Below are 27892 nucleotides of genomic sequence, written 5' to 3' on the forward strand. Positions count from 1 at the left end.
TTCCCCGGTCTCTTGTGCATCTTCCACTTCAATCTCTTGGCCCAAGGTTAGCTCGCTTACGCGATCTCCTCTCATCACGCACGCCACATAATTCATGGTGCGCGGAGCCAGATTGATTTCTTCTTTGAGCACCAAATCGAAAGTCATGTCTACTTCACGTCGGGTCATAGAGAGAGGAACATTCTCTTGTCCCAGCCGCAGTAGACGCGACGAAAGATCCAACGTGGCCCCAAACCGTGAGAGATCCTTCGTTCCAATAATCATAGACGCTGGACAAGCGTCCACGACGATGAAGTTGATCCCTAACGTTTTGGTCCCTATTGTGACTTGTAACATTGCCCGTCCTAACACAGACAGGTTATCACCACTTGCTGAGCGCAGTGGAGCGCCCTTATATTGGCGCAGGGTGCACATTGCCCCCGCACTGCGAATTTGCCGTACTGTGGACCCCGGGATTAGGGATACCCCCGACCCGGTGTCCAGCAGTGGACGAATGGAGAGGGGGCCAATTTGGGCCTGCACGGTCACTGGCGTGAACGTGCATGTTTCCTCTCCGTCTTCGTCTTCCTCATGTGGGAAGACGTCGAACTTGCCAAGGCGCTCAGCATTTCAGCGGCCGGCTTGCCCGACGACGACGAGTCTGAGATTGAAAAGGCCATTTTGATTAGCCAGCTCGATGCTGCCGGGCTGCTCGATGCGCGCGAGCGCTATGCGGCAATCTTTCGTCTGGCCGAAATCGACGCCGATGCCGCGCAAGCCTATATCCGCGGTTTGCCCTCGGACGCTAATGACGCCGCCACGACTGTTGCTGCTACTGCCACTGCTGCTGCTGCTGCTGCAGACACCCACGAGGAGATAAAAACAAAGACAGAGGCAGAAGCCGAGGCCAATGCGGGGGCCAACGCCATTTCCAGCGTATCAACCACGTCTGCAGGCGAAAACAACAACAGCGGCGAGTCTGACAAGGAAAAGGCGGCCCTTGGCGCCGCGCCTGACATGCAAGGCCTTACGGCCGGGCAACATGGCGACACCGACTTGGATAGCGCCAACAAAGAAACTTATCACTCGTTAGCACTCGCACCACAGCTGACGAATGGGTGTTTATGAGGTCACTATCAGAAACACCTACTGACCCTAAACACCTCTCTCCTCACTCTCACACTCTCTCTCCTCCTCCTAACTCCGTGGTTCCCGCTCCTAGGTAACCACCGTGGGCCGCTCGAGAGGCGTCCCAGAGAGCTGGCTAGCGGCGTCGCACACCGCAACACTCCTGCGCAGGAGAGCCAGCGGGCGGGCGGGCGGGAACCTCTCGCCACGCGAGAGAAGAAAAAACTTGCTGGCTCGCCAGCCAGCGTCCCCTTATAACGCCGCCCATGACACCGCTCACCAGCGGTGCACCGGCTCACGCTCGGTGGTCGCACCACCGAGCGGTCACTTCTCCTCGAGAAGCCGGCGTCACGCCGGGCGAGTGCTAACCACTCGTGATAAAGTACGTTTCTGTTTACACAGAAACTACACATTATCACTCGTTAGCACTCGCACCACAGCTGACGAATGGGTGCCCTAACAGAGAGCGGAAGGGGCAAGGAACGAACACAAAGGCAGGAAAAAACCACGTTCCTTGCGAAGAACACCAGGGCACCCGCCCTCACAGCCCCATCCTCCTCGAGACGCCCACCGTGGCAAGCTCCCGCGCGCGCAGGTACCAATCCACCGCTCCGGAGTTCCACCCACCAATGGTCATCGTCTGCTCGCGCGTCAGGCCGCCTTCCACCGCCGCCGTCGCCCCGCCGATACGCAGCGAATGCAACGTGACCAACTCCTTTCGGCCGGCCGCAGCGACCATGCGCTGGCAGATCGAGCTGATGGCGCTGGTTGACAACGGCCATCCGCTGACGTTCGTGAACAGCAGGCCCGGCTGCCTGCCTCGCACCGCTAGCCACTGCCGGAGCAGCCGAACCGGGCACACCGCCGATCCAGTGGCGTCGACGTAGACCTCGCTGCCTCGACCGAGCTGGTCGTTCTTGGCCTTTCGAATACAGACCACGATTCTCTTGCCCGTCACCCGAACGTCCTCAAGTCGCAAGGCCACCAGCTCCGACCCCCGCCGCATCGTCCTCAGCCCGAACGCCACCAGGCAGGCGTCGCGTCGTGCTGAGGGGATCCCGCTGCCGAACGCCCTGCCGCGCACCCACGCCTGCAGGGCCTCGACCGGGAAGGGGTCCCTCCTGTGTTTGACCGCTTTGGCGCTCCACGCTCGCTCCACACCGTCCACGACGAGCTTGACCTTGGCGCCGCCGCATGGATTGCTGAGGCCCTTCTGTGCATGGTAGAACGCGATGGCCGCCGCTGCGACTCGAACTCCGCCGCCTCGGCCTGCCAGGTCCAGCCACGCCAAGAAACGGCCGACCGTATCCTCGCCCGCCGGCATTGGCTTTGTGGGCTTTTTCAAGCCGACGATGGCCGAGGTGGCCAAACAGTTGCCGGCGCGGCTCTTTGATGACTTTGAGGAGATCTACGTGACAACAAACATCCTATCCGATGACCTGGCCCATGTCACCGAGCACCATATCGTGGTCACGAGCGTCGCCGTGCGCGACAAGCATTGCCAGTGAAGAAAAGAAAATAAAAACGGCGCGCCGCTGCCATCTACCGCCAAGTATTACTCTGCCATTGATGCTTCTTTTTGTTTGCCACCGTTTGTTACTACGATTTGCGCATGAATTGTCTGCCATAACGGCTCTATCTGACAAAACGTAAAGCGCAAGCTGTCGCCATAACGGCTATTGCGCCGCGTGCTTGACAGAGAATAGAAGCATGTATGTATTTCTTGCATCAAAGACGTGCCGACGGTTTAGCAAACTTTGCCGTCGGTAGTGCGGCCATGGGCGGCGGCGGGGATGACGTTGAACCTGCGAAACGCAATTGCGCAGCGGCTATGGGTATGCGCTGTCCTCCTTTGCGGCCGCCATTAGGGCTAATGACGCTGTGGGGGCACAGTGGGGACGTAAATGTGGGGCAAAGCATGCGCCCCCACAAACTGACTTGCTCGTTCTTGGAGGTAAATAAGAACGGCAGCAGAGGCAGCAGCAGCGGCAGACGTTGGCTCTGGGGTTGTCTCCATCTTCATCGTCGCGTCGCAATATTGTCGTGATATTGACCACGGCATCGCGTGCAGAATTAACCGAACTGGGATAAGGTGCGCCTCGCGAGTAGACTTCAATGTCCCAACAATAGCGACGCTTTGCGAGCAGAAAAGTCTCGTCGAGCAGGCCCATTGGCACCATTATTTTCGTCTGTCAAATGGTCTTTGCTGTCGTCAGCATCGAAAGAAGAGCAACCCTTCCAGAGCAGCTCGGCCTCGTCGGAATCGTACTCGTGCCAAAGTGCCCTGGCCTCATCGGAACCGTGATCGTCTAGAGGCGGTGCAGCAGCCTCATCGCGCTCAGGCGCTGGGACCAACGGCGTCTGATCGTCGACAAATGCGGGCGATGTTGTTTGCATGCGAGAACGATGATGCTATAACCGAAAACGACAGGCCGCTTGTTGGCAGAGGCTAACAGATACACAGAGGCACGCACCCCGAGCAGCAAGAACGGGGTGCGGGGCGTGATAATTTACTTTTTTCATTATAAATATATAAAACTATGGGCATACGGCAAACAGCATTTGTGCCGCGCCCGCGCTGACCGCGGCAGCCTTGTGTGATGCCCTGGCCAGTACACCCAAGCGTTTTTTTTCTTTGCGACACAGGTGGCATGGCCCCACCGCGGCAGGCATCCGCCTTTGTTCAGACTGGCCGTTTTATTCCTGACCTTGCCGGGTCATGGCCCAAGTTTGCCTGTCCAAAGGCGCCAACAACAGACTTATCGCCGCACCCCGTTCGCCGTTGCACTCGTATAGCGCCAGCTGAGCCATAGCGCGGTCGCACTGTGCTGCTTCTAGGACGTAGCCGGCATCTCCTTTGACCAGACGTTTTGCAACCAAACGTGGTGTATGGGGCTCGCTGGCTCCTATGGCTGCACTCGACGCCAGCAGCGTTGAAGTGGTTGCGGCTGCTGCTGCTGTCGCTTTCGGCAAGAGGCATTGCCCGCACGCGCAACCGCGCTGGCTCGCCAATGTCTGACCTTGCAGGCCGGCTGCTAAAGGCGACGGCCCAACAAGCGGGCAAATGCGGTAGCACTTGGCCATCAGTGCCGCAAATTGGGCAATACGCACCTCCAAGATATTGAGACTACTCTCTTGGCCGCCATCTTGCGCCGCTGCCGGGCGCGATGGTGAACTATTGCGGCGAGTCGTGCACGTCTTATCGCGGCCGCGCAGGGCATGGGCCGCAAGGCGCACATAGCGATCGCAGTGGCGGTCGGGCAGCCCGGCACAATGGTCCATGATCGAAATTAGCTTGGCAAACTCTCGCGGCGGGATGGGGCGACATCGCAAAACGCATCTTAGGCGAGACGCCAACCTGCCAGTTCGACAATAGGGAATGGCCGCTGTGCGTTCGGCTGTTGAAATAAGTGGGTACGTTTGCGGCTTGGGATGGCGCATCCCAAACGTGGTATACAGCGCTCGATCTTGCGGCGTATGATCCACAGAGCGACCGCTATGTCTCTTCATCTCGCGTCCTATTGACCTGAATGGGCTTTTTAACTGGCGGACCTGTACCGCTTCTTGTTGCTATTGCCGCTGCTGCTGCTGTTGCTGCTGCTGCTGCTATTATCCCCACTGCAATAGTTTATGCGAAAAAGACAAATGCCGCATGTCCTACAGCTCGCAGAGTATCTCCGTGATAGAAAGGGCCATCATTCTCGCGGGAATGGTTTGTGGGCTGAGAAAGGCGCGCTGGAGGCCCGGATCTTCTGCCTGTCCCGCCGGTCCGCGGTTGCCCAACGGAAAGGAAACTAGACCCTTGGAGCCATGCCGCTGCCGAGGCCTGTAGCTCCGCTGGTTGCCATCGTTGTTGTCTTGTGTCGTGAAAACAAACGTGTCACTGTCGTCGCCGCCAGCCAGACGCTCGCTTGCAAGCGCGGTTTGAAAGTCGGTGCGGTGCAGCGTTTGAGTAGAATGCAATGTCGAGCGTGGCAGTGCTATCTCTCTGCTTTGTTCGAGCGCCGAGGGCCGAATACGCGGCAGTAATCGCCTTGGCGCAAGCTGCGCAATCCCGGCATCTTGCACGCGAGGGGCAGCCGCGCTATTTGGCGTTCCTCCTGGTGATCTCGGTTCGGCCTGTTGAGCATGGTGCACCTCGACGTCGGAAGGGCGGCCGTCTAAAACAATCGTCGGCGTTGCGTTTAAATTCTCTGCGCGTGAGATAGGCACGTTTCTTGTGGTACGAGCGCGAGCTTGGCCAGAGTTTGGCTCGGCGTCACAACTTGCCACAGAGCAAACTGGAATGGTATCTGGAACGGCCTCGGTCGGCCGCATGCGTCCGTTCCACAAAGGGCGCAAGGCCCAAGCAGCTTCAATGTTGACACGACAGAGCGGACACCGAACACTATTTCGGCTCTTTTGTCGGTCGAGCAGGCTTTGCCAGTCGTCTTGGCATAGGCACGCGTGGCCACACGGTTCGAGCACCAGCGCCGGCGCGTCGACCAAGCACACCGAGCATGTTGGCAGCATTGCATCGCGTCCCGGTTCGGCCAGCGCGTTGGCATGTTGTGCGAGCTCATGCACCGTGCGAACAAAAGGCCTAAGCCTTATCGCGCCGGTCCGACCCGGCGACGGTTCTGCTTTGGAACGAATAGTGCCCGAGTTGATGCTACCGTCACGGTCTTTATCGCGCCTGTCCGCACACGATACAGCGACGGCCAAGGCATTGATCGCGAGCGACACGGCCATGTCATCCGTGGCTGCGTCATCGGCACAGCAGATGCGCTCCGCGGCTAGCGCTGAGAGCTGATCGTCGTCGCCCCATGCCGCAAGCCAAAGCAGCAAGCGCAGCGCGGCGCCGTCACACAGTTTGCCCCCGTTGTGCGTTTGCAATTGGCCGGGCGCATTTGCGGCCACACACCGGGCGGCATCAGCGATGGTGTTGTTTGCGCCAAGCGCAGGCAAGCCGCTTCTATTGCGGCGACGGCGGCCGGTTCGGTTTTGCCCGGTACTCGCTTGGCCGAGGCTGAAAACGTTTGGTTTGGCCGTGATGGAAAGGCGAACGAGGCGAACACGATCGAGGTCGACTGCGCCGTCCAAACCCCGCGCAAAGGTCGGCCAAGCCGTGCCATCGGTGATTCGCAACCAACGCGCCAGCGACATATCCTGGGCGTTCAACACCAGCGGGCTGTCGATATAGCGCGCTGTCGTCGGCAAAGTTGGCAAACATTGGGCGGGCCGTCGCAGCAAGACGTAGGCGTGCAAGTCGCAAGCACCACTGCCGCCATCCATGCAGTTGCCAAGGACCGAGCAGAGCACCTCCCGAGCAGGCCAACGTGGGCGCCTAGCTGAACAGCCATGAGCGCATAAAGACCGCCTTCCTAGACGGCCCAACTCCAAAGCTGGCGCGCACTGCTCCTCAATGAGGAGCGTATTGCCAGTCTTTGTTATTATGGCCTCGCAAAGCGCGGTCGGGCGACTGTGTTGGCGGCTTGTATGGCGGAGGGTTGGTTGTGACATTGTGCAATGAGAGCAGAGGAAATAAAGTTGGTTAAAGGTTTGCGACAAAGAAAAGCAGGCTGAGCTGCAAGAACATTTTATGTTGGCATTGCGCCGAGTGGGGACGACTTTGGCAGGCATTCCCATTTCGTTCGGGACCAAAACAGCCGACAAGACATGCGATCGGTGATACTTGGCACGCAGGCCCGACTCATGGGGGACTGACGGTCAGTAAGTGCCGTTCTGTTCCTTGCTCGCGTCGGCGTGACTGTGATAGCGATCCAACCGCTCGGCGGTCTGACACTCTTTGAACATGTCGATGGCTTGGACTTGTGCGCCGGCAAAGCGTTGGGCATTATTGGCAAACAAGGGACGCTAATTGGGTCGGTTTTTGTTTGATGGTGGCCTCCTTATCACAAAATTAAATAGGCAGCTATTCGACGCAGGCAGTTGGTACTGCGGCTGTGTTGTCAGCGCCCTCCAACAGCGGCGCAAAGAACGAATCGCCCAGGTCGACCGCCAAGCCGGCCTGTCTATCAATCAGGGGCGCCAAGTAGAATTGAGCGCCAAAAAAGGCGACAAAGCTCGGCAGCGCGAGGCGGCCTTGGCTCCATACCGCGCCCCTTTGTCCGGCCAACACGTTGAGCTCGACCGTTTTGTCCATGTAGCTGTTCACTGCCTGAAGCGCCTCGGCCTGGCCGGCTGCATCAATACAGGCGCTGTCAGGCGCACCGCTCCGGTACCATCCACGAAGATTGCGGTCCGTCGCAGCATCCAGAAAGGGCGTCAAGTAGTTGAAATCGTTGCAGCCAAACACGAGGAGCGCATTCTGCGGCAGCGGCGACGGCAGCCTTGCTTGCCCTATCACTCGATGGCCGATCATGACGGCAGAGGCCGCAAAACGATTGCCCATTTCCGCCAGCGTATCGCGGCAGTTGTGTGCTCGGGTGATGGCCAGGTAGTGGCTCCAAGATTCGGTCTTGAGGAATGCATCGATGGGGCCTTGCAGCGCCGTTGTGCGCGTTTGATGAAACTGCTCGGTTGCAGGGGACGCCACATCGCACACAAGCCACAGACGCCACGCGTCGAGCAGCCCCGCCACGCCCAATGCGGGTTCGAGGGCGGCGGTAATGCGGTCGACGATGGCTACACTGCTTGATGCAGGAAATGCCGGGTGAGGTATCTCGGCTGACTCTAGCTCACGCCATATCTGAGGACGACGCCGGCCTATGACGTATGCGGCAAAGCCTTCCAAAAGGCAAAGTGCGACGGCGTCGCGCACTTGGTGGGGTTGGCCCCGCGTTAGGCGCACGGCACACCGAAACAGGTGGGTGTTGGGCGCAACCGACGCGTCCTTTGCCCCGCTGTCCTCGCCGACGCGCAGGGGCATGTCGCGGACAAGGGGCAGCAGTGCTCCTTCCAGAATCGTTGCCTGAGCGCGGTTTGTGGACCCTATCGCGAGTGCAGTATGCGGATGGCAAACAATGAGGCGGGCGGTGACCTGCTGTTGGAGCTCAAGAGGCAAGCTGTGCTCGTAGTGGGCGCGCTCGGTGTCGTGGCCGCGCTGCATGGCCTGCGGGTGCTGGGCGTTGCCGTCGTTTTTATTGTTGTTGTTGCTGTTGCTGTTGTTGTCGTGGTTGAGTCGCGTTGCGCAACAGGCCTGGCGGCTGCGAGTCCTCGTTGTTCAGAAACAGTCTTTTATAAATATAATTATTAAAATATTGTAATTTGTTCTTGTGGCTATCATAGTGAAGGCAGACAGCGGGCAAACTGCACGCAATGCCCCGGTCCAGCTGTACGGCCAGCTCGCAGCGCAATCGCTGGACCAAGCTTTTGTTGCTGTTGAGAGGCGGCCTTGGCTTGCCCTGCTGCTGCTACAGATTTGATGCGTCATGGGGCGCAGCGCTCTAATGGGGGCGATGCCTTTGCCCGATGTGTTGGCGGCGTTCTTTCTTTTTAAGCCGACCTCTATCTCTCTCTCTCTCTCTTTCTCTTTATGCCGGCTCGTTCGCTGGCCCATGTAGATATCGCTGGCACAGATGTGCAAGTTTATTCACAATCACAAGTAGCAGTATCAGAAGCAACAGAGCAACAAGCTTTTGGTGCCCATGATTACTTTCACGGGTCGTCGCACACGGGGCCATACCAGTCCTTGAGGTCGGTGTACAGACCTACCAACGTGTCGACCCATGCCAGCTTGTTTTCGCGCGAGGTGTCAGACTCGCATATCACCGCCGAATAGGCGCGAAGCTTGGCTATGTATGCCTCTAGCGCACGGCCGATGGCCTCGTTCGTGACGTCTTGGTCCCCGCTTGCCGGTGGGTGGTTGTCGTCCTGCGTGGCCATTTGCTCCAGGAGATCTTGTGACGGCAGCACCTGCTGCTGCTGCTTATCCTGCGTGACTGCGCCAGCGTCGGCATCCGGCGTAAAGCCGGCGTCCTCTCGCTTGCGCTTGCTGGGTCTGTCAGCCGTGTTGTCGTTGTTCTCCATGATGTCAGGATTATGCCGCTTGGTCTTCGTCTCAAGCCCTGGCTGGCTGATGCCTTGTTGCGCAACAAATGCCGCTGGCGGTTTCCATTTTGTGTCCTTGGCCCAAACCGGACGTTTTTGCTTGATTCACGACTGACCAGTTTGTGCAGCGGCAGCCACCGAGCCCCACCTCAGGGCGGCCAAACAAAAGGGCATGATGCAAACGCCATGTGCTTTTGTTTGCGCCTGCGCGGCCAAGACGGCGATGCGGGTCGGCGTTGTCATCCTGCGCTCTCAGGGCTCTCGGGTCTCTGGCATCGCGCCGCAAAGGAGCAATTGATCAGGCCTCTGCCACCGAGAGCCATGAAATGAAATAAAAAGAAGTGCCGTGCTCTGAGCTAGATGGCAGGCGCAGCGCTACCAGGCTTTATGCGTTGATGGAGAAAAAGGAAAAGCAGCACACAGCACGCAAAAGCAGCCAAGCCGGACCAAGCGGCCTGCGTGTTGGTGGCCGGCGATGGCGCCACGGCAAAAGACCCCCTTTGTCGGGACTCCCGCTTGATCGCGCGCCACACATCAAAGCCTGCGCAAGAGCATGCCATAAGGCCGCACATCGACCGGGGTGCGGGCGATGATGTAGCTGGTGTTGCTGCTGGGCACCCAGGCGCCCTTGGGGTCGATGCGGCACTGAAAGGCTAGCTCGTAGGTGTCGCCCGTCGCCGGGTCCTTGGTGCGCCAGCGGTAGCACGAGTCGATCGTGTTGGCAAAGTAGATGCCCACGAGCGGCACGCCTGTCGCCTGGTTCATTGTCTTTTCGCCCCCATAGGCGTTGGCGTCGCCCGGCACAATGACGCGCGTCTTGGCGATATTGCCAAAGGCCGCCGCGCTGTTGCGGTGCTCGCTGCCGGGGTTGCCGCCGGTGCCGTGAAAGCCCACCATCCACTCGCCCTCGGCATTGTTCATGCTAATCCACTTGTCGCCATCGTCGTAGAGGCCCAGCACACGCAGCCCGAGGCGCCGCCAGCACGAGTTGGGCTGGTGGTAGATGTGGCCGCCACGCTGTTGTTTGTCGCCCTTGGCGTTGGGAAAGGCAAAGTCACCCCGGCTGTCAAAGTCGGATGGCGCCAGCTTGAACCGCGTGGCGAGTGACCGCAGCGTGACGTCGGCCTCCATAAAGCTGTCGGCATAGAGCTTACGGAAGCGGTCGTCGAGCGTGGCATAGATGACGTCGAGCGTGCGCAGGTCGTCCTTGTTAATCTTGTTGCCGATGATGTCTTGTGCGATGATGGCCTCGACCTTGACGCTGCCCTTGATGGCGCGCATGATCACCACCTCGTCGTCAGGCACGCGCAGCGCACAGGCCAGCTGGGTCTGTATGCGACATGCCCAGCGGCGCTGGACGGCGGGGTCGGCTGCGGCAAAGGCCTCAAAGTCGAGGCCGCCCAGCTCGCGGAAGCGTAGCGTGACGCACAGCGCAGAGACCGGCAGCGTGTTGAGGAGCGCCATGTCTGACGCCTCGCCGTCCTTGGCCACCTCGACGGCGACGCCCGACTGGCCCAAAAGATCAGCCAGGCCGAGCATGGCGACGCGGATGTGGGTGTCGCGCTCGGCGTCGCGCGGGTCAAACTCGGTGGCGCTGATCGCCTTTTGCGCCGATACAATGATGGCCGACTTGCCCCCATCGCGCACTTGCTGCCAGCCCGTCGGCGTGAGGGCGGTGGCAAAATAGCGCTTGAGGGTGCGGTTGCGTTCTTCGTATCGGTCGGCGGGAGGGAGTGCATAAGCGGCTTCGACAAACGAAATCGGCTTGGGTTGCGTTCGAGCCAAAGTCGGTAGAGCTCTACCGCCACAATGCGCGGTCGCGCACTCTGTATACGCGATACGGGGCACGTTGCCGGTCAGGGCCGAGCGCAGCTTTGCCGGCATCCGAGCGTGCCAGTCTTGGCTTGCACACTGATTGCTCTCAGTGATGCTGATGGTCGGCACCACGTAGCCTAGCACGCCGACAGTCAGGTAGCCCTTGGCGGTCACATGCTCGTACGGCAGGGCGCCAGCCACGTAATAGTGGTCGCCAATAATGGCACAGGGGGACGGCGCGCGGCACGCAGACGCGGTGGATATGGCCGATGCATCGAGCGGTCTGGGCAGCCTCGGCAGGCAGTCCGAAACGGGCACGGGCGGCAGCGTCGAGTTGCTGTATGCCGTCTGAATCGGCAGCGAGGTAGACACGCCGCCTGGCGCCGCGAAAGAGGTAGGTGTATTCGATGAGACGCAAAGTGGCAGCACCGCCAGCGCTGTCAGCGCCCGTAGCAGGCCCTGCGCTCGGCAAGAGACCGCCCAAAATGTGGAGCTGCGTAGCGCGCACAATGTCGTTGGGTTCAGCGGGGGGCGCGCCATCGTCGTCGGCGCGTGCAACTTATTTGTCACTCTTCATGATCATATAATGTGAACTTTGAATTAGAAAAGTGTGCACCTGACCCTCTCAAGACAAAGGCCAAATTCACAAGGATTGCCAGCACCGCCTGGGGTCCTTATCACTGAGCTTGATGAGGTACCGCATGCGCACCTGTGACGTGTCATACACAATATACCTAGTGGTGTGTTGCATGGGTATGAGTCATGATTTCGCGAGTGTTGTTGCTCCCGGTAGAAGTGGGCTGCGTACTCGTTGTGCTGGAGGCCGTAGTGGTGGCCAGGAGTCTTGGGGTACTGCATGATTTCACCGACAGGGATGGTCACACCGCTGGGCACCACAATGGTCTTGCTCGGATCGGGTCCGCGCTGTCCGATTCCTGGCACGCACAAATGTACGCACTGAGCCAAAGGCGAAGCGGTGACAACCAAGGGAAAGGGTGTCGCCAAAAGGCCTACCCTTGGTGGAATGGAAGCCCTGCGGAGCCTTTTCCATGTACTCGGCCTGCGTGATGGCGTTCATCTCGCCCAAGGCCACCTCGCACATGAGCATGAATCCAGTCTGTCGTATGTGCGTGCGTGTGTGTGTGTGTGTGTGTGTGTGAACAAGCGCAGATGTTGCGCCAAGGACAGCAGAGAGAGGCACGGGTGCGTGGTACGTTTTTCCTCTCCGGTTGGCTGTGCCTGCTGCCGGTGTGCCCCATGCGGCAGTAGCCGAAGCTCTTCTGGAACATGTCGGCAAAATATATTCCCTTACCGAACGCGTAGCCGCTACACAGAAACCACACGCACACGCACCACCACACACACACACATGCATCACCGCACATGAGAAATGCCCTCAATTGGATGAGGCCACCCATTGAGGGAGGGATGGGCTGGAAGGGGTACCTGAAGGGCGCCTCGGGAGGGGCGATGCGGAGGCCCTGGGACAGGATGCCGACAAAGTTGGACAGGGCCGAGCCATGGAACAGCAGCTGGTGGTTGGGCACCTTCTCCCACCTCTCCTGAAACCTGCGGACGCGTCGCGCACCATCAGCAACGAACGAACCACAAACTCCTGCCTCTAATCAATAAACTTATTTGTTAAAAACAAAAAAAAATAGAAAAATAAGAATAGATTTGTACCTCTCAGGTTCGCCTTTGCGCTGGAGGTGGTAGATGTTGGTGACGAAGACGCTCGGGGAGGAACGCTTGATATACTGGCGAAGAATCTTGTACTCGTCCGTCTCCCTGTCCGCCCCATGTGACATGGCATAAGCTCTCCACACGCATGCACACGCACATCACCTCCAAGCAAGGACCAGAGACAGGGATAGAGAAAGAGAGGAGGAATGGGGCGTGAAGAGAAGAGAAAAGCACTTGGGCAGCTGGCTCAGGCGGATGTGCATGGCCGAGTAGCAGTAGTCGAGCGGGTTGATCTCCTTCACGCGGTAGTGTGCCCCCAACAGGATCTTGGCCGCCGTGCGAATTTCGGCCAGATTGGACAACATCACAAACTGATCGCGCGTGTGTTGTGTGTTGTGAACATGTTTGTGTGTGTGTGCGTGTCAGCTTGAAACACTAAAGAACGCTTTACAGCGTATGGTCGTGGGAGGGCTGTGCCTTTTTGTTGAGGAGGTCGTTGGTGTTGAGCGGAGGGATGGACTCGATGGTATACTCGGCGTGCGGGATCAGCTCATAGAACCGATTGCTCAGTTCCGCGATCTCCTCGTACAGCTCCCGCATCTTCACACCGATGGATTGGCGGTGAGCAACGAACAGCACACAGCAGAGAGGGGGGGCACTGCGAACCTCCTCCAGGGTGAGCTCCTTCTTCTTCTTCTTCTTCTTTGTTCCCTCTCCGTTTGCTCCGTTATCCGCCTCTGCATTGGCCTCCTCCACAGCATTTTCCTCTTCTTCCCCTTCTTTGTCATCGTGGTAGCTATGACGGCCACGTAGAGCGGCGCATATAGGAACCTCGCGGATAAGCTTGCGGAGGTCGGCGATGATCTGCATGGCCGCGTCAATGCCGTCCCTGGTGAGCCTGCCCAGCGGCATCGCTTCCGTATCGATGCCCTCTGCACACAACATTTCACAAAAACAAAATAAAAATAAAATAAGCAATAAGCAATAAAATACTCAGGTGAAGTTGGGCGAGCTACCCGTCTGCATGGCCTGGGTGAGCATGGAGGAGTCGGTGAGGGCCTTGATGGCGTGCTGAATCGACAGCGGCAGCTTCGATGGCGGATATCGTGATGCGACGCTCAATGGCTTGGCGTGGGCGTCGGCGGCCGCGCCCCCGCCTTGCGCCTCATCCTCCAGTTCGATGTCAAAGGGCTTGAGCAGGTTGGCAACGAGCTTCTCCTTGTTGGTCTCCAGCTTGATCATGTGATACTTTTTTGGCTTTTTCTCAAAGTTGGCCCTGTGAGTGCGTGCGTAGCATCCACGTCGTGTCAGTGGGCGCGTGGCGTGGCGTGGCGTGAGGTGGGGGTGGGGGTGGGGTGGGGTGGTGTCTACCTGTCCTCCCAGGAGTTGCCGGTCTTGGCCTTGAATATCTTTTTGAACTCCTCGACTGTGGCCTCCGCTGTTGGGAAGGGTGTGCGCTGGTATTGTCCGACGTCCCCGATGCGGCCCCACCTGGAGACCACCACGAATTGGGTTTAGGGGGAAAGACGCGTGTCGTTCAGTTGCGACGGAGAAGAACATGACCACCCTCGGCAAGAGCATGGCGTAGCCAAGCCGTACCTGGTCCAGAGGATGTAAAAGTCCTTGAGCTTGTTGTGGATGACCTGCATCTTGTAAAAGTTGTTGATGCCGTGGGTCCCGTAACGCACGTCGACAGTGGTGAGCGTCACGTCGTACACCTCGCCCTTGTTCTCAGCGTACACCTGGCCGCGATCCGGCACACAGGCGCACATCCCCGGTGGTGTGTGAGAAATCGTGGGCCAGCAATTAACAAGAGGGGAGGAGAGGCGCGAGGGGGGGGCTACCTCGGAGTTCTGCCGCTGGTCAAAGTTCTTGTCGACGGGGTGGGCGTGCTTCTGCTTCTCGCGAGCCTTCTCTTGCTGCTCGGCCTTCTCTTCGTCACTGGGCTCGGGCGGGTTGTTGAGCAGTTCCGCCGAATCGTGCTCCCAATCCACCTGATGTTGCCGTTCTGTATTTTAGACCACACACACAGCACACACACACATACACACACACACACACAACACACACAACACACACACAATACACAACACACAACTCACGCGCACACACGTACGGGTGGGATGCCGTAGTCGCTGATCCACTGATCGGAGAGAACGAAGGACGCCTGACGCGGGAGGTTGGCCTCCTCCTTCTTGTCCAGCTTGGCGCCCAGCGAACGGAGTCTCGCCGCCATGACCCCGTCTCTCTGTTGCAATGCATAGTAAAGAGGAGTATGCCCTGCAACCAACCATGCCGTCATGAGACAACAGATATATAAAAATCAATAAATAATAATAATAATAATAATGATAATTGCTGGTAAAAATGGGGAATACCTTGGTTGTCCTTGACGTTGGGATCTGCGCCGGCCTTGAGGAGCATGGTGAGCAGTGCCACATTTTCGTAGGACCCGTAGTCGAGCGGGCTCACGACGTGGTGCAGTGCGGTCTTGCCCTGCTCGTCCTGCACGTTGGGATCGATCCCGGTTTCGTTCTCCAGCATCAGCTCCGGCTCGGCGGGAGACAACGACGACGGCGGTGCCGATGACGAAGACGACGAAGACGACGGGCCGGGCTTAGCGGCGCCACGCCGCTTGGTGAAGAGCAGGTGGACCATGTCCGTGTCGTTGTTGCGCACGGCGTAAATGAGACACGTATTGCCCAGGCTGTCCTTTGCGTTGAGGTCGGCCTTGTTGGCCAGGAGCAGGTTCAGGAGGTCGGCAAGCGACGCCCGCATCGCGTAGATGACGAGGTGGGTCTCCTGAGCGACCTTGGACAGTGCAGCCGCAGCCTTGGCGTGGCGCCTCTGCTTCTTTTCGGGCGTGTTATGCCTGCCGTGCGCTTGGTTTTTCTGCTTCACCCGCGCATCAAGAGCCTGCACGTAGTACGACCGGTGAACAGTTAGCCTAGGTGTTGTGCTGTGTGCTGTGTGTTGTGTTCTGTGCCTGCTTGGTCTTCTCGTATTCAGGATTCTTGATGATGACACTGCAGTCGGCTTTCCTGGCCATGAGCCGCTCCGCCACCTGCAAGTGGGAACCCAATACGGCATACACGAGAGGCCTGTGCGAGATTGGGTGGTGAACCGCGGGTGAGTGCGCACGCTCGATTGTTTGTCACCAGAGAGCGGTGGCGCGCGTACGATTTGCCGTTCTCGTCAATGAGATTGACGTCGCTCTTGCTTCGCTTGAGAAAGAAGTCGACGAGAACGCCACAGCCGTTTTTCGATGCGTAGTGGAGAGGCAACCTGCCGTGTTTGTCGATCACATTCATCGCCACCCCGCGCTCTTCCAGCTTCTCGGCCAGAGTCTATACCGCTCAAGCGTCAGTGCACGCACGCACGCACGCACGGACGGACGGACGCACCTGTGCCCAGTGGTCGAGCTTGCCACTGCAGTAGTTGGCGAGATGATGGAAGAGGGTGCGGTCGTCGGCGTCGAGGCCCTGGACGACTTCGTCCTCCGGGGTCTTGGAGAGGAGGGTGACCACCAGCTGGAACTTGCCCGTGTTGATGGCATCCGTCAGCGCCGTCAGCTTGTCCAGTCCGGCATCGAGCATCTGCCAGGCAGGTGGGCACCCCAACAACAGTTAACTGTGGCCACGACGGCGGGGAAGTGAAAGCGAAAGCTAGCGAGAGGGAGAAGGAGCGGGAGGGGGTGAGCGAACCATGTAGGAGACGCCCTGCCATCCTCGACTGACGGCCTCGTAGAACATGGAGCGCGAGGTGGAGTGTGTTATCACCCTCTTGTGGCGTTGATTTTCATCGTGTGCGAAGCCCCAAGTCACGTTGTAGATCGGATGCCTGACATTGGCGTTCTTCTGGAGGAGCACGATGGCATAGTCGCCATGGCCGTTCTTGAGTCCTAGACCGAGCGGAGTGTTTCCTGTCCGAGTACCACAATTTTTGCGCGCAAATAAGAAGAGAAAATATTAACAAGAAAAATAAAAGAGCTATAAAATGGGTACAAGGAGGAGTACCGTCCTCGTCCTGATTTTCCAGACCGGCCTTGCGATTGAGGAGAAGGAGCGAACAAGTGGTGGCGCCCCTTTGTGCAGCGTAATGCAGCGGCGTGCGCTTGTGGTTGTCGGCCACGTCGATCTCCAGATCTGGTGCGTCCAGACAAAAAAAAAGCACAACTCTCCGTGATGAGCGTTGTTGGCAACAATCGCCAGGGTGAGGATGGTGAGAAAACAGCTGTAAACTGTACCCCTTACTGCGCAGAGCGAGGAGACTGTCTCGATCGGGTCGATGGGCGTATTCTGGTTGCCCGTTTTCAGGAACGCGTAGTGCAGCGGAACACGGCCGTGGTTGTCGCGCTTGTTGACGTTGGCCCCTTTCTTCAGCAGGAAGTCCTCAATCTCGAACGAGGCGTCCGCGCCAGCTGTAGTTGACATTATCGAAACCTCAGTGTCTCTTTCTCTCTTGCTTTTGATGTGTGAGTCATCGTGACGTACGTTCGGCATAGGTGACGGCGTAGTGAAGGCCGCTTGAGCCGTTGTTGTCGGAGGCATTGACATCTGCACCGGCCTGGACCAAGATGCGCACCAGGTTCATGTTCTTGCGCTGAAGCGCGTAATGTAGCGGCGTCCTTGGGGGGGGGGAATGAGCATATGAGATCACAAGGGGGCGTGTGCGTGTACTTGTGTTGCGAATCCTGAATGTTGACATTGGCCTTGGCCCGGAGTAAGGAATTGATGATGGCCAGATTGCAGCAGTCCACGGCTGTGTGTAGCGCCGCCCTGTCGGCAGAGAAAGAGGCGCAGCAGCAGCAGCAGCCACGACAACGAGTTAAAATCGGCAACATAAACGAACAGACTTTACGCCGTACCTTCCACGCTGCCATTTATCGACGTCGGTGTTGGCCTGGAGTAGGGCGTCGACCATGGCCAGGTTTTGCCTGTTCACGGCCAGGTGAAGCGGAAGTGTGCCCAAACTGTCGGCCACGTTGGCATTGATCGATGACTCTGCCAGCAACATGTTGAAGACATCCTTCAAAAAGATAGAATTAGCAAAATGACCATAATAATCTTATAATAATAAGTAAAACAAAATCTTCGGTTGCAGTTGTGCTTACCTGGCGATCGCCATTGATGGCCAAGTGGAGCGGAGTTTCCATTTTGCGGTCTTGAGCGTTGATGTCGAGCTTGTACTCGTGGATGAAGTCGGACAGCAGGTCAGGTTGGCTCACGAGAAAGTGCAGCGCCGTACGGCGCCCGTCAGTAAGGGAGTATTTGCCGGGGGACTGCTTGGGCTGGGGGTCTGCCTTTTTCCAATCTCGCCACGCCTTGGTCGACCGCACCGGAGCGGTCGTGTCCACCGCACCCAATTCGATGAAACGAACCAGAAATCGACGGAACCTGTCTCTGGCTGCCTTCTCCTGCCGCCTCCTCTCCTCGGGATTCACCACCGGAGGAGCTTTTCCGCAATCATTTGATGAACCAATCAGCTGATTGCTGGCCGTGTGTGTGTGTGTGTGTCGTGTGAAGGAGTGTGTACCTTGCTTGGTGCGGGACGGCACTTTCGCCTTGTGGTCGGGAGACCAGATGCCGTAGTGCTGGACGAAGCGCAGGAACGGCGTGAATCCCTCGTCGTCAAGCTCTCTGGCCATCTCCTTGAAACGCTGCTCGCCCACATTTCGTGCGATGGCCTCGAGCAGGGGCAACAAGTCCCTTTCCATCAACTGCGGCGTCAGCTGGTGCAGTACATTGCGATCCTGTTACGCAGCAAATCGCACGCTACTAAGTTAGTGGCGTACCCCACTACCACTACCACTACCACTACACACACACACAGCCAATACACACACACACACACACACACACACACACACACACACCCACACAAGCGAACCTGGACATGGATGGCGGCTATCTGTGCACCATTGTCGAGCAGGAGGATGAGGAGCTCTTCATTGTCGCGTGTCTTGGCGAGCATGAGCGGCGTCGACTTGTCCTTGGTCTGTGCATTCACGTCCGCTCCGTGCTTGATCAGCATCTTCGCGATCACCACGCTCCAGTTCGTCCACGTCTTCTTCTTCTTCTTCTTCGGCTCGTCGTTCTCGCCTACTTCTTCTTTATCATCATCGCCCTTTTCCTTACCCTTGTCCTTTCCGTCAACGTCCATGTCGTCCTTCCCCGCATTGACGCTAGGGCTGGTGCTGTCCGCGTCGCTGTTGTCGTTGTCGGCCTTGAACTCGGCCGCGGCCTGGACCGGGTCGAAGTTCTGTGCGACGTAGTGCAGTGGTGTGAGGCCCTTGGTGTCGGGCGTGGTGACGTCAGCGCTCTTCTTCTCGATGAGGTATTGGAGTTGCTTGTGTGATGACTCGCACACGATGTCCATCAGCTGGGAGGCCAGAGTGCGGCCGTCGTCGTCGCGGATGTTGACGTCGACGCTCGGCTGCTCTAGCAGGAAGTCGGCGCAGGCCAGGTGGCCCTTCTGCAGGGCGATGGCCAGGGGCGTCGTCTTCCAGTCGTTGGGCGCATTGGGATCGGCGCCATTTTCGACGAGCAGCTCAAGACACGCCCGCCAGCCAAATGCCGCTGCATAGTGGGCTGCCGTGTTCGTTGACGAATCGGCACAACAAGCAGCGGCGCTCTGTGAAGAGAAAAGACATTAGGACCACATGGCAATATGGTCTCTCTTTCCTCTCTCTCCCTCGCATTCACAATGCACAAGACGATGTCGCGGGACGTTTACCATGCGGAGCAGGTAGTTTAGGGCGACGAGCTGGCCGTTGCGCGCAGCATGGATGACGGCCGTACGCTTGAGCTTGTCTGCAGCTTCGATGTTGCAGCCAGCTTCGACCAGCTCTGGTGTCGAGCAACCGGCCGGTCAATCGTGCCCCAGCGGGGCATGGTTAAGATCGTGAGAGACTGAGTGTGCGTACCCTTGGCAACATCGACGAAGCCCAGCGCAACAGCGTGGTGGAGGGGCGTCATGCGGTTGACGTCGGGCGCTTCGATGTGGGCGCCCTTTTCGATGAGCAGCTTGACCGCCTCGGGCTGGTTGTTGCGCACAGCAAAGTGAAGCGCGGTGAAGCGAGAGCCCTTGGACTTGGTGTCGATGTAGGGCACCAGTTTGGCTCTGGGCTGCTTCCGTGGCGCTTCCTCCTCCTGACGACACAGGGATATATATATATATTAAAATTATAAACTAATTAAATAGCAAATACAACCAAAATTGAATAAGATGTTTGGGTACCTCGTCGTCGTCGCTGCTGTGCTCCTTGTCCGATTCCTCAGCCTCCTTTTCCGCCTCCGCCATCTTGCGGCTGTCCCAGTCAAGCAGCAGCTTGATGGAATCGAGACGACCACATTGTGCGGCAATCATCAACGAGGTGCTGCCCTCCCGATCCACCTCCCGGTGGCTGACGCCCCGGTCTAGCAGGAGCTTGAGTGGGTCACTGCCGGTACAGGCCGCCGCGTAGTGGATGGGTTGTCGCTTGATCGTGTCGGCCAGTCGGTCCTCGGGCTTGGCCGCCAGCAACTCCTTGAGGTACTTGGTGTTGGGGTTGATGGCTGCGCAGTGGAACGGCGTCATTAAGTGATTCCCGTTGGGCCTCTTGCCGACGGATTGGATCCTACACGCGTGTAGGAGCCGACGTGCAAGTTTAGTGCCCTGTTTTTCACCTCTTGGCGTCCGGCAGTGTGGCAGCCGTGCAGAGCGAGAAAGGCTTTTGTGGGTGGGTGGGGGGGAAGGGTCTATACTTGTATTGATCGAAGGGCTTGCCATCGTTGAGCAAGGCTTGCTTGTGGAGGAAATTGAAGCCCCACCCGCCCTTCTTTTCGAACCATTCAATGAAGAAACCGGCCAGCTTCCTGTTGCCCACCTGCAGTTCACCACGAGAAATGAATGCAATGCCATGCAATATGAGCATTACACTATGCAGGTGCGATTTCGGTGGAGTACATAGACGGCTTGGTAGATGTGATCAGCGATCAGCCCTTCGAAGTCGGGATAATTGATCATGAGCCATTCGATGGTCGCTTGCTGCACTTCAGGGCACTGCAGTATCACCTACCACATAGCAATAATAAACACAACACCGAAATAATAAGCTTAGGTAATTTCAAGTACAGTACATCAATAAATAGTAAATGCACAAACGAGCACTGCTGGCATGTTGCGGGGAAAAGATAACGGGTTACCTTGATCAGCTGTCCAGCCTCATCAGGATCGGTTTCGTAGCCCCGGATGAGGTACTCTCCAAAGTCGGCAGCAAATGCATTGTTGCCCTCCTTGCCGCCCCTGGAGGCTGCGACCTTCCGCACGGCGTGGTTCTGCGCAACAACGCCCAAGATGTTAGTTCAGAGGGAGCCGGTCACTTGTTCCAGCTTATTGCAGTCGGCGCTACGTACGTAGGTATGATAGTTGAACGAGCCCGTGTCCATGGTCTTCAAGCTGGTCCGAGTAGGCCTGGCGCGTTTGTGCTGGTGCGCGTTCTTGATGGCGCCCACCAGGATCTTGAGGGCTGCGATGTTGTTGGCCTTAATCGCATACTCGACACATGTCAGCGGCACATCAACACTCCGTGGCACAAACAAGGAATGCACGAACTCCGAGTCCGTTGCCACCTGCGAACCAGGCCTCACATTTTAGAATCCAAGCATGTGTTGGCTGTGTGTGTGTGTGTGTGTGTGTTGGCTGTGTGCGTGCATGCGTGGTGTTACCGCTTGGAGGAGAGGTAGATCGTTGCTGAGGACAGCGCGGATGGCCTCCCGGCTACTACACAGAGTGCAGCATTCACCGCGGAGCTTGCCGTCGGCCACGTCGAATGTGGAGTCGGCGGTGATCTTCTTGACCGACTTGTCCAGCTTGCCCACGCGCTTTCCTTTCCTCCCTCTCTTTGGTGCGGCGGTACGGGCACGCTTGGGCGGCCGCTTCGTCGAGCCTTCGTCGCCCTCGTCACTGCCATCACCGCCATCGTCGTCATCGGCCTTCCTCCTCTTCCGACTGCTGCTGCTGGTGGTGGTCCCAGACGCTGTCCCTACCCTCTACTCACTAAGGCCTTAGTAAAAGAGTCAAAAGAAAAAGGAAGAAAAAAGAAGGAAACGGTGGAACCTTGGAGGCGCTCCTCTTGGCTGCCTGGCGTCGGGCTCCGCGGTGGGCGACGTTGACCGCCTTGCCTGGCACGAAGGTGGGATCCTCAATCTTCTCCAGCCGCTCGAGCAGCTTCTCCTCTTCCTCTTCCACTTTGATGATCTGCGGCTTACTGTGCGTCTTCTTCAGCTGCGCCTTCTTTTGGTGCACATCCTCGACCTTGCTCACCGCTGCTGACTTCTTCCTCCTCCTCTTCCTATTCGTGGGACTGGCCTCTCCTTCTTCCTCATCCCCTTCGCTGGCAGTTTCATCGGCTTCTGCTTCTTCGCCTTCATCAGCGACCTCTGGAGCTGCCAACTGTCGAGCCTTTACTATCTCCTGCTTGGCCTCTTCTTCCTCCGAGTCGAGCTCCTTGAGCGTGAGCACCTTTTGCCTCTCAGCTTCCGAGAGTACCAACGTGTCATCTTCTCCGTCCTGTGTGGCAGTTGAAGAGAAAAAAAAATGCATAAAAATAAAATCAAAATAACCAATTCACACGATAACAATGTAACATTGCTCCCACTTACCGCGAGCTTGACACGGCAGATGATGGAGCCGCATGGGACGGAGTCATACTCATCGAACTGCCACACGGACTTCTTGCCCGCACCCGCACGGTCCAGCCACAGAACATGCACCACAGACTGGACCTTGGCAAACACGTCCTCACGCAATTGGGCCAGGTAGAACTCCTCCTCCGAGTCGGCCTCCGGGTTCACCGCCACGAACTCGTTGGCGCCTGGCCTCGTGATCCCCCCACCCCCGGCACCACAAGCGAATCTGTTGTCAGCGCCGAGACAAGCCAAGGGCCATGGCTCCGGTACAACTCACTACTACCGCTCAGGTACCGTATTTGGGCTTGATGTCGGTGACGAAGGTGAGTGTACTGTCGGGCACCTCGTGTTCGGTCTTCGAGACTCGCGTGCGACACTCCCGCAGCCTTCCCAGCTTCTGTTGGGCCGCCGCGCAAATTGAGAGACCATTGGCGGACAATAAAAGAGCTCTCGAAAAAGAGGGAGGGGGGGTGGAACCTTGGTGCCTTGGTTGAGTGCCACAAACTCGTCATAGAGCGAGGGCTTTAGGACGCGGCCCGGACGAGGGGTACGACTCTCTTCATCACTGCTGCCACTGCTAACTTCCTTCGCTTTGTTATTCTTTTGAGCGGAGGTAGGCTTTTTGTTTTTTCGTAGCAGGCACCGTTTTCGTTTCCCAGCATTACTGGCCGCTTCCTCACTTGCCTCCTTCTCTTCCATTTACGTTACGGGTGGCCTTTCTCTCAGTGCAAGGGGTACTGCACAAAGTTTTTTCTTTTCTTTAAAGACAATTTCATTGGACAAAAAAACCAAGGGACTGAGATAAAGGCTACATGAGCCCCTTAGTTAGAGCTTGGGGTGGCGAGGCGGGTTGGGCAGGGGCTTGCCGGTGATGCGCCACTCGGGCGAGCTCACCACCACGACGGGCACCGACTGCGGCACCGTAGCACCCATGGCGTAGTAGTTCCACTCCTCGGCGTTGTCCTGCACGTTGCCCAGCTCGTCGATGGCCTTGGTCATGAGGAAGTGCTTGGCGCCGGCGCGCGCGTTGCGCCACTCGAAGCTCCACGCGATCCAGGCGAACTTGCCCACGGCCTTGGCGGCCAGCGTGGCCTCGGCCCACGTGACGCCGCCGTCCACGCTCACCAGCACCTGCTTCACCGCCAACGGTCCCGCCCACGCACGGCCCTTCAGCTTGACGTTGCCTGCGCCCACCCACCACCGTCATCAGCCGCACCATGTGAGCTTATGTCACTTAGAGTGGTGAGTACCTTCTTCGACGAGGCGAACGCGAGTGAAGAAGTCAGGCACGCCGGGAGGCACCATGAGCGATCGCACCTTGAGGTGCCTCATCCGCTTGCCCTGCGGGTCGCCTGCAAATCCAGTGTCAGCCTATCATATCAAACAGAAACTGTGTGCGATGTGTGTCGTGCCGTGCGTGTGTGTGTGTACTATGATGGCCATTATACCAGGGTACTGAGTGAACATGTAGGCCTGCATCTGGTAGCCGTCGAAGGGCGTCGAGATGGCCTCAATGGAGTCGAGCCACTTGACGTTGGTCATGCCGTACCAGCCCGGCACGATGAGCCGCAGTGGCGCCCCGTGCTGCGGCAGCAGCGGCTGCCCGTTCATCTCGTACGCCAGGATCACCTGTTGTCGCACCAATTTATATCAACAACCAATCACATCAACACATCAGCAACATGGGCAGCAAATATACACGCTCGATTGAGGCCAGGTTCTGCGCACCTCTTCGCGGGTGGCGTCATCGATGGTGAGGCAGCGCTGATAGTACTGCATCTCGCCGCCCTGGAGGCCCTTGTCGAGGCCGGTGAAGAGGAGCTCGATGGCCTTGTCCTGCAGGCCGGCCTCCTCAAGGAGGTCCTTCAGCGGCGTGCCCGTCCACACCGCCGTGCCAAGCGCCTCATTTTGCCACGGTACGTGTGTCCAATACCTGCGGCAGAAGAAGGGCACTTGCTGACGTCAGCTCAGCCAATCAACGCAAACAAATAAACTCTGCTAATAAAAGGAAACCCCGAAACAAAATGTGAAGATTATGAAGGTGAAGAGGGGGTTAGGGGGGGATGAAGTCTGTGCCTCTTCTTCATGTTGATGCGGCCGTTGCCGGCGCACTCCATGGTGACGGGGATGCTCACGCGGGGCCTCCGCCGGATGTCGGCCATGGAGAGCTCGAGTGGGCGGTCGACCAGCCCGCGGAGCTTGAGGCGGTAGGTGGACTCGGCCGTGGCCGGCCCAGTGGGGATGTCAAAGTGGATGAGGAGATAGTGCATGCCGGCCGGCGTGAGGGCCAGGTCGAGGCCCTCCAGGTGGAGTCCGTGGCACCGGTTGGCCAGGTTGACCTCCTCGGAGGTGAAGTCGTCCGTCTTGTCCGTGTGGTAGGGGAACGTCATCTGCTTCACATCCTTCCTCACCTCCTTGCTCACCGTCTTCGCTTTCTCCATCTTCCTCGTTCTTTCTTTCGCGTTTGGTTGTGTGTGTGGAGTATTCGAGCTTTGCTGCGTTGGAAAGGCTTTGATCGCGGTTTGATGGTAGCCGGGTTTTGTGGCTCGGAGAGGGCTCCGCCGGAGAGTGGGCATTGGTCCGCCGCACAAGATCTGTTGCGGGCGGCCATGTGTGGCCTCCGCCGGCCTCCGTCTCGCGGGCGCGGGCCACCGCCTTGAGACCAGCTGCCACGCTCCCGTGCCAAGTGCCTGTGCGGATAGGCTCGGGGATGGCCAATGCCTGCGGCGCGTGTGGGGGCTGCTGCAACAATATTAATTACCCGCTACAACAGTGCGCACGCAGCGTGAAGAAGATGAAGGTGGGGGTGGCTGCGGTCTGTGTGGCGCTGCTGGTGGCAGTGTGCAGCGTTGAGGCGCTGAACAACGGCTTGGGCAAAACGCCGCAGATGGGCTGGAACAGCTGGAACTATTTCGCATGCAACCTCAACGAACAGATTGTCAACGAGACCATCGACAATCTCATCTCGTCTGGCCTCGCCGCTGCCGGCTACCGCTACGTCGTACTCACCCCTCCCCCCTTTTCGCTTTTTCGTCGTGCTTCGTTTTCACGGGTTTATTCGTTCTTTTGTTATTTATTTCAATAATAATTAATAATTAATAATAATAGAACATGGACGACTGCTGGGCGGGCTGGCGAGACGACGCGGGCTTCATCCACCCCGACAACAAGACCTTCCCTAACGGCGTGCGCCCGCTGGCCGACAAGGCCCACTCGAAGGGCCTCCTGTTCGGCCTCTACTCCGACGCCGGCGAGAAGACCTGCGCCGGTGCGTGGGCCTCTTTGATGGATGACCGGGGATGATGGTGGTGGCGATGATGATGCTAACGCCTGATGACTGTGGTGTGGTGGTGCAGGCCGTCCGGGTTCGCTGAACTATGAGAAGAACGATGCGTACACGTACGCCTCGTGGGGCGTGGACTACCTTAAGTACGACAACTGCTACAATGACAACATCAGTCCGCTGACCCGTACGGCTCCGTCGTACAACTTTGTTCTGCCACCGCTACCGTGTGGACTCACCCCACTCTCGCTTTCTCGCTTGCAGGCTATCCCATCATGAGGGACGCACTCAACGCCACCAACCGCAAGATCTTCTATTCCATGTACCACCCCTGCTCCACATCGCCAACCGTCCGCTCCCATTTTTATTATGTGTATATACTGACATATCAAAAAAACTCTGTGGTTTCTCGCGATGTAATGGCTGGCTGCAGGTGCGAGTGGGGAGTGGACAATCCGGCCACCTGGGCTCCGCTGGTGGGCAACAGCTGGCGCACCACCGGGGACATCTCCGCCCACTGGGCTAGGTACGCGACCGTGTCCCCCCTCCTCCGCGGCTCACTCACCAGCGCCGCGCCCCCTCCCCCTTTCATTCGCGCGTATTGGTGCTTACCCCGTGTTTCTTGGGGTGTCGGACCGACAGCGTCATGAGCCGCATCGACCTCAACGACGAGTGGTGGAAGTACGCCGGACCCGGCGGCTTCAACGATCCCGACATGGTAACCGCCTCATCTCTCTCTCTCTCTCTTCGCTCTTCGTGCCTTTGTCTTCGCTCTTTTTCGTTGTTCGTGACCGCTGGGTGTGGGTCTGGTGGTCCAGCTGGAGGTGGGCAACAAGGGCCTCACGCACACCGAGCAAAAGTCGCACTTCTCCCTTTGGGCACTCGCCAAGGCGCCGCTCCTCATCGGGTAGACACACCGCACATCGTGTGCCACACGACACCCAACGACACCCACTAATTAGACCCTGCGAGCGACTGCATAGGTGCGACATCCGCAACCTCTCGCGCGAGGTCTTTGAGATCCTGACGGCCCCCGAAGTGATCGCCATCAACCAGGACCCGCTGGGCGTTCAGGTGCACCTTTCGTTCCACCCCCCCCCCACCTTCGGCGCGTTGTGATCAATCTAATGCGACTGATCAACCAAACAATTCCTCCAATCAATCGATCAATCTTGCTTTTCAACAGGGCCACAAGGTGTGGAACAAGACCTTCGCCGATGGCGCGATCGACGTGTGGGCCGGTCCTTTGGCCAACGGAGACGTTGCGGTCATTACCCTCAACCGCGCCTCCGTCCAAGCCGTCATCCCCGGTTCGTGCCTCACGACACTCACACACCGGCGCTCTGCTTTGCTGGCGCCATGATCTCATGACCGCGCACAACGCACACAGTGACCTGGTCGGTCGTGGGCCTCAAGCCCGGCAGCTGGCATGCGGTGCGCGACGTGTGGGCGCGAAAGGACATCGGACACTACAACAACGGCTTCACCACCACAGTCGAGCCCCACGGCGTCTTCTTCGCTCGAATCCGTGCCTGATGATGATGCTGTTTGATGCTTCTTGTTGACGTCAAGAAGAGGAACCAGTGGCCACATAAAACTTATTTTTGATTTTCCCATGATACACAAAGACTTGAGATGTGATGATAATTGGTGATAGTTGATGGTGGTGACGCAAGCCCCGATATCAAGTCCTCCTCTCGGCCCTGTCTCGGTCCCGGTCTCTGTTGTTTCCTCCGCTGCTCGTCCTTGGCTGGTCCCTGCCGCCGCTGTCTCTGCGTTCTCGCTCCCTCCCGGTGTCCCTCGCCCTGTCGCGGTCCCGTTCGCGGTCCCTCTCCCGCTCCCTGTCGCGGTCCCTGTCTCGGCCTCCACCGCTCGATCGGTCCCTGATATCTCGGTCCCTGTCTCTGTCGCTACGGTCCCGATCACGGTCGCCGGCCCCGCTGCCGCCGGACCTGCTGTCTCGGCCGCGATCGCGGTCTCGTTCTCGCTCCCTGTCACGCTCGCGGTCACGATCGTGTCTGTCCCGATCCCGGTCCCGCTCGCGGTCCCGCTCCCTGCTGCTGGGGTCCCTGTTTGAGCCGGCCGCGGACGCCGCGCCCTGCAGCTTCGGGGCGTTGGTGGCAGCAGAAGCAGCGGCGGCTGGCTCCGTCGCCGCCTCCTCCTTGAGCGGCGTCACGGCGTCTTCTGTCGGGTCGTCCGGCACGGCCAAGGCGTCACTGGTGTCTTCGGCCTTTGGGACCGCTGCCGGTGTCTCGTGAGCGGCGGGCGAAGGCGTCGTGGACGCCACCTCGGGTGGCTGCGTTGGGGGCTGCGGCGGCTTGACGGATGGCGCGGCGGCCTT

General features: G+C 58.3%; 8 protein-coding genes across 8 annotated transcripts; 1 reads left to right on the forward strand and 7 right to left on the reverse strand.

Moving 5' to 3' along the window:
- Positions 1-1648: 1648 nt before the first annotated feature.
- Positions 1649-2431, reverse strand: ACA1_131180 (sitespecific recombinase, phage integrase subfamily protein; the record flags this gene model as incomplete). The annotated part of the gene is given in 2 exon segments (XM_004336102.1): positions 1649-1942; positions 1961-2431. 2 exon segments carry the CDS (start codon positions 2429-2431, stop codon positions 1649-1651), a joined length of 765 nt encoding a protein of 254 aa, XP_004336150.1.
- Positions 2432-7021: 4590 nt separating this feature from the next.
- ACA1_131190 (uncharacterized protein) lies at positions 7022-7978 on the reverse strand (the record flags this gene model as incomplete). Its single annotated transcript, XM_004336103.1, has 4 exons — positions 7022-7117; positions 7205-7290; positions 7321-7739; positions 7908-7978. 4 exons carry the CDS (start codon positions 7976-7978, stop codon positions 7022-7024), a joined length of 672 nt encoding a protein of 223 aa, XP_004336151.1.
- Positions 7979-8706: 728 nt separating this feature from the next.
- ACA1_131200 (uncharacterized protein) lies at positions 8707-9078 on the reverse strand (the record flags this gene model as incomplete). The annotated part of the gene is made up of 1 exon (XM_004336104.1): positions 8707-9078. The coding sequence occupies one exon, from the start codon at positions 9076-9078 to the stop codon at positions 8707-8709; it is 372 nt and encodes a 123-aa protein (XP_004336152.1).
- Positions 9079-9633: 555 nt separating this feature from the next.
- Positions 9634-10983, reverse strand: ACA1_131210 (uncharacterized protein; the record flags this gene model as incomplete). The annotated part of the gene is made up of 1 exon (XM_004336105.1): positions 9634-10983. One exon carries the CDS (start codon positions 10981-10983, stop codon positions 9634-9636), a length of 1350 nt encoding a protein of 449 aa, XP_004336153.1.
- Positions 10984-11557: 574 nt separating this feature from the next.
- ACA1_131220 (Poly(ADPribose) polymerase catalytic domain containing protein) lies at positions 11558-22967 on the reverse strand (the record flags this gene model as incomplete). The annotated part of the gene is made up of 39 exons (XM_004336106.1): positions 11558-11594; positions 11723-11849; positions 11929-12031; positions 12129-12240; positions 12361-12483; positions 12598-12702; positions 12832-12960; positions 13049-13197; positions 13264-13529; positions 13614-13873; positions 13969-14088; positions 14197-14339; positions 14442-14591; positions 14714-14877; positions 14976-15513; positions 15623-15698; positions 15778-15944; positions 16002-16193; positions 16302-16519; positions 16614-16742; positions 16844-17017; positions 17091-17224; positions 17277-17375; positions 17465-17625; positions 17711-18051; positions 18133-18349; positions 18487-19230; positions 19333-19445; positions 19523-19748; positions 19837-20038; positions 20265-20464; positions 20545-20652; positions 20784-20915; positions 20994-21209; positions 21306-21629; positions 21697-22149; positions 22242-22453; positions 22563-22665; positions 22746-22967. The coding sequence occupies 39 exons, from the start codon at positions 22965-22967 to the stop codon at positions 11558-11560; spliced, it is 7689 nt and encodes a 2562-aa protein (XP_004336154.1).
- Positions 22968-23093: 126 nt separating this feature from the next.
- On the reverse strand, positions 23094-24709 carry ACA1_131230 (oxidoreductase molybdopterin binding domain containing protein; the record flags this gene model as incomplete). Its single annotated transcript, XM_004336107.1, has 5 exons — positions 23094-23452; positions 23519-23620; positions 23717-23897; positions 23997-24201; positions 24381-24709. 5 exons carry the CDS (start codon positions 24707-24709, stop codon positions 23094-23096), a joined length of 1176 nt encoding a protein of 391 aa, XP_004336155.1.
- Positions 24710-25062: 353 nt separating this feature from the next.
- ACA1_131240 (ribosomal protein S32, putative) lies at positions 25063-27087 on the forward strand (the record flags this gene model as incomplete). Its single annotated transcript, XM_004336108.1, has 10 exons — positions 25063-25269; positions 25377-25536; positions 25625-25738; positions 25816-25873; positions 25985-26077; positions 26194-26269; positions 26370-26458; positions 26535-26625; positions 26738-26861; positions 26942-27087. 10 exons carry the CDS (start codon positions 25063-25065, stop codon positions 27085-27087), a joined length of 1158 nt encoding a protein of 385 aa, XP_004336156.1.
- Positions 27088-27235: 148 nt separating this feature from the next.
- Positions 27236-27847, reverse strand: ACA1_131250 (uncharacterized protein; the record flags this gene model as incomplete). The annotated part of the gene is made up of 1 exon (XM_004336109.1): positions 27236-27847. A coding segment is annotated over one exon (612 nt), but the record flags the coding sequence as incomplete, so codon positions are not given.
- Between the last annotated feature and the right edge of the window lie 45 nt (positions 27848-27892).

Source organism: Acanthamoeba castellanii (genome assembly GCF_000313135.1).
Source record: "Acanthamoeba castellanii str. Neff unplaced genomic scaffold scf7180000084699, whole genome shotgun sequence".
NCBI lineage: Eukaryota > Discosea > Longamoebia > Acanthamoebidae > Acanthamoeba > Acanthamoeba castellanii.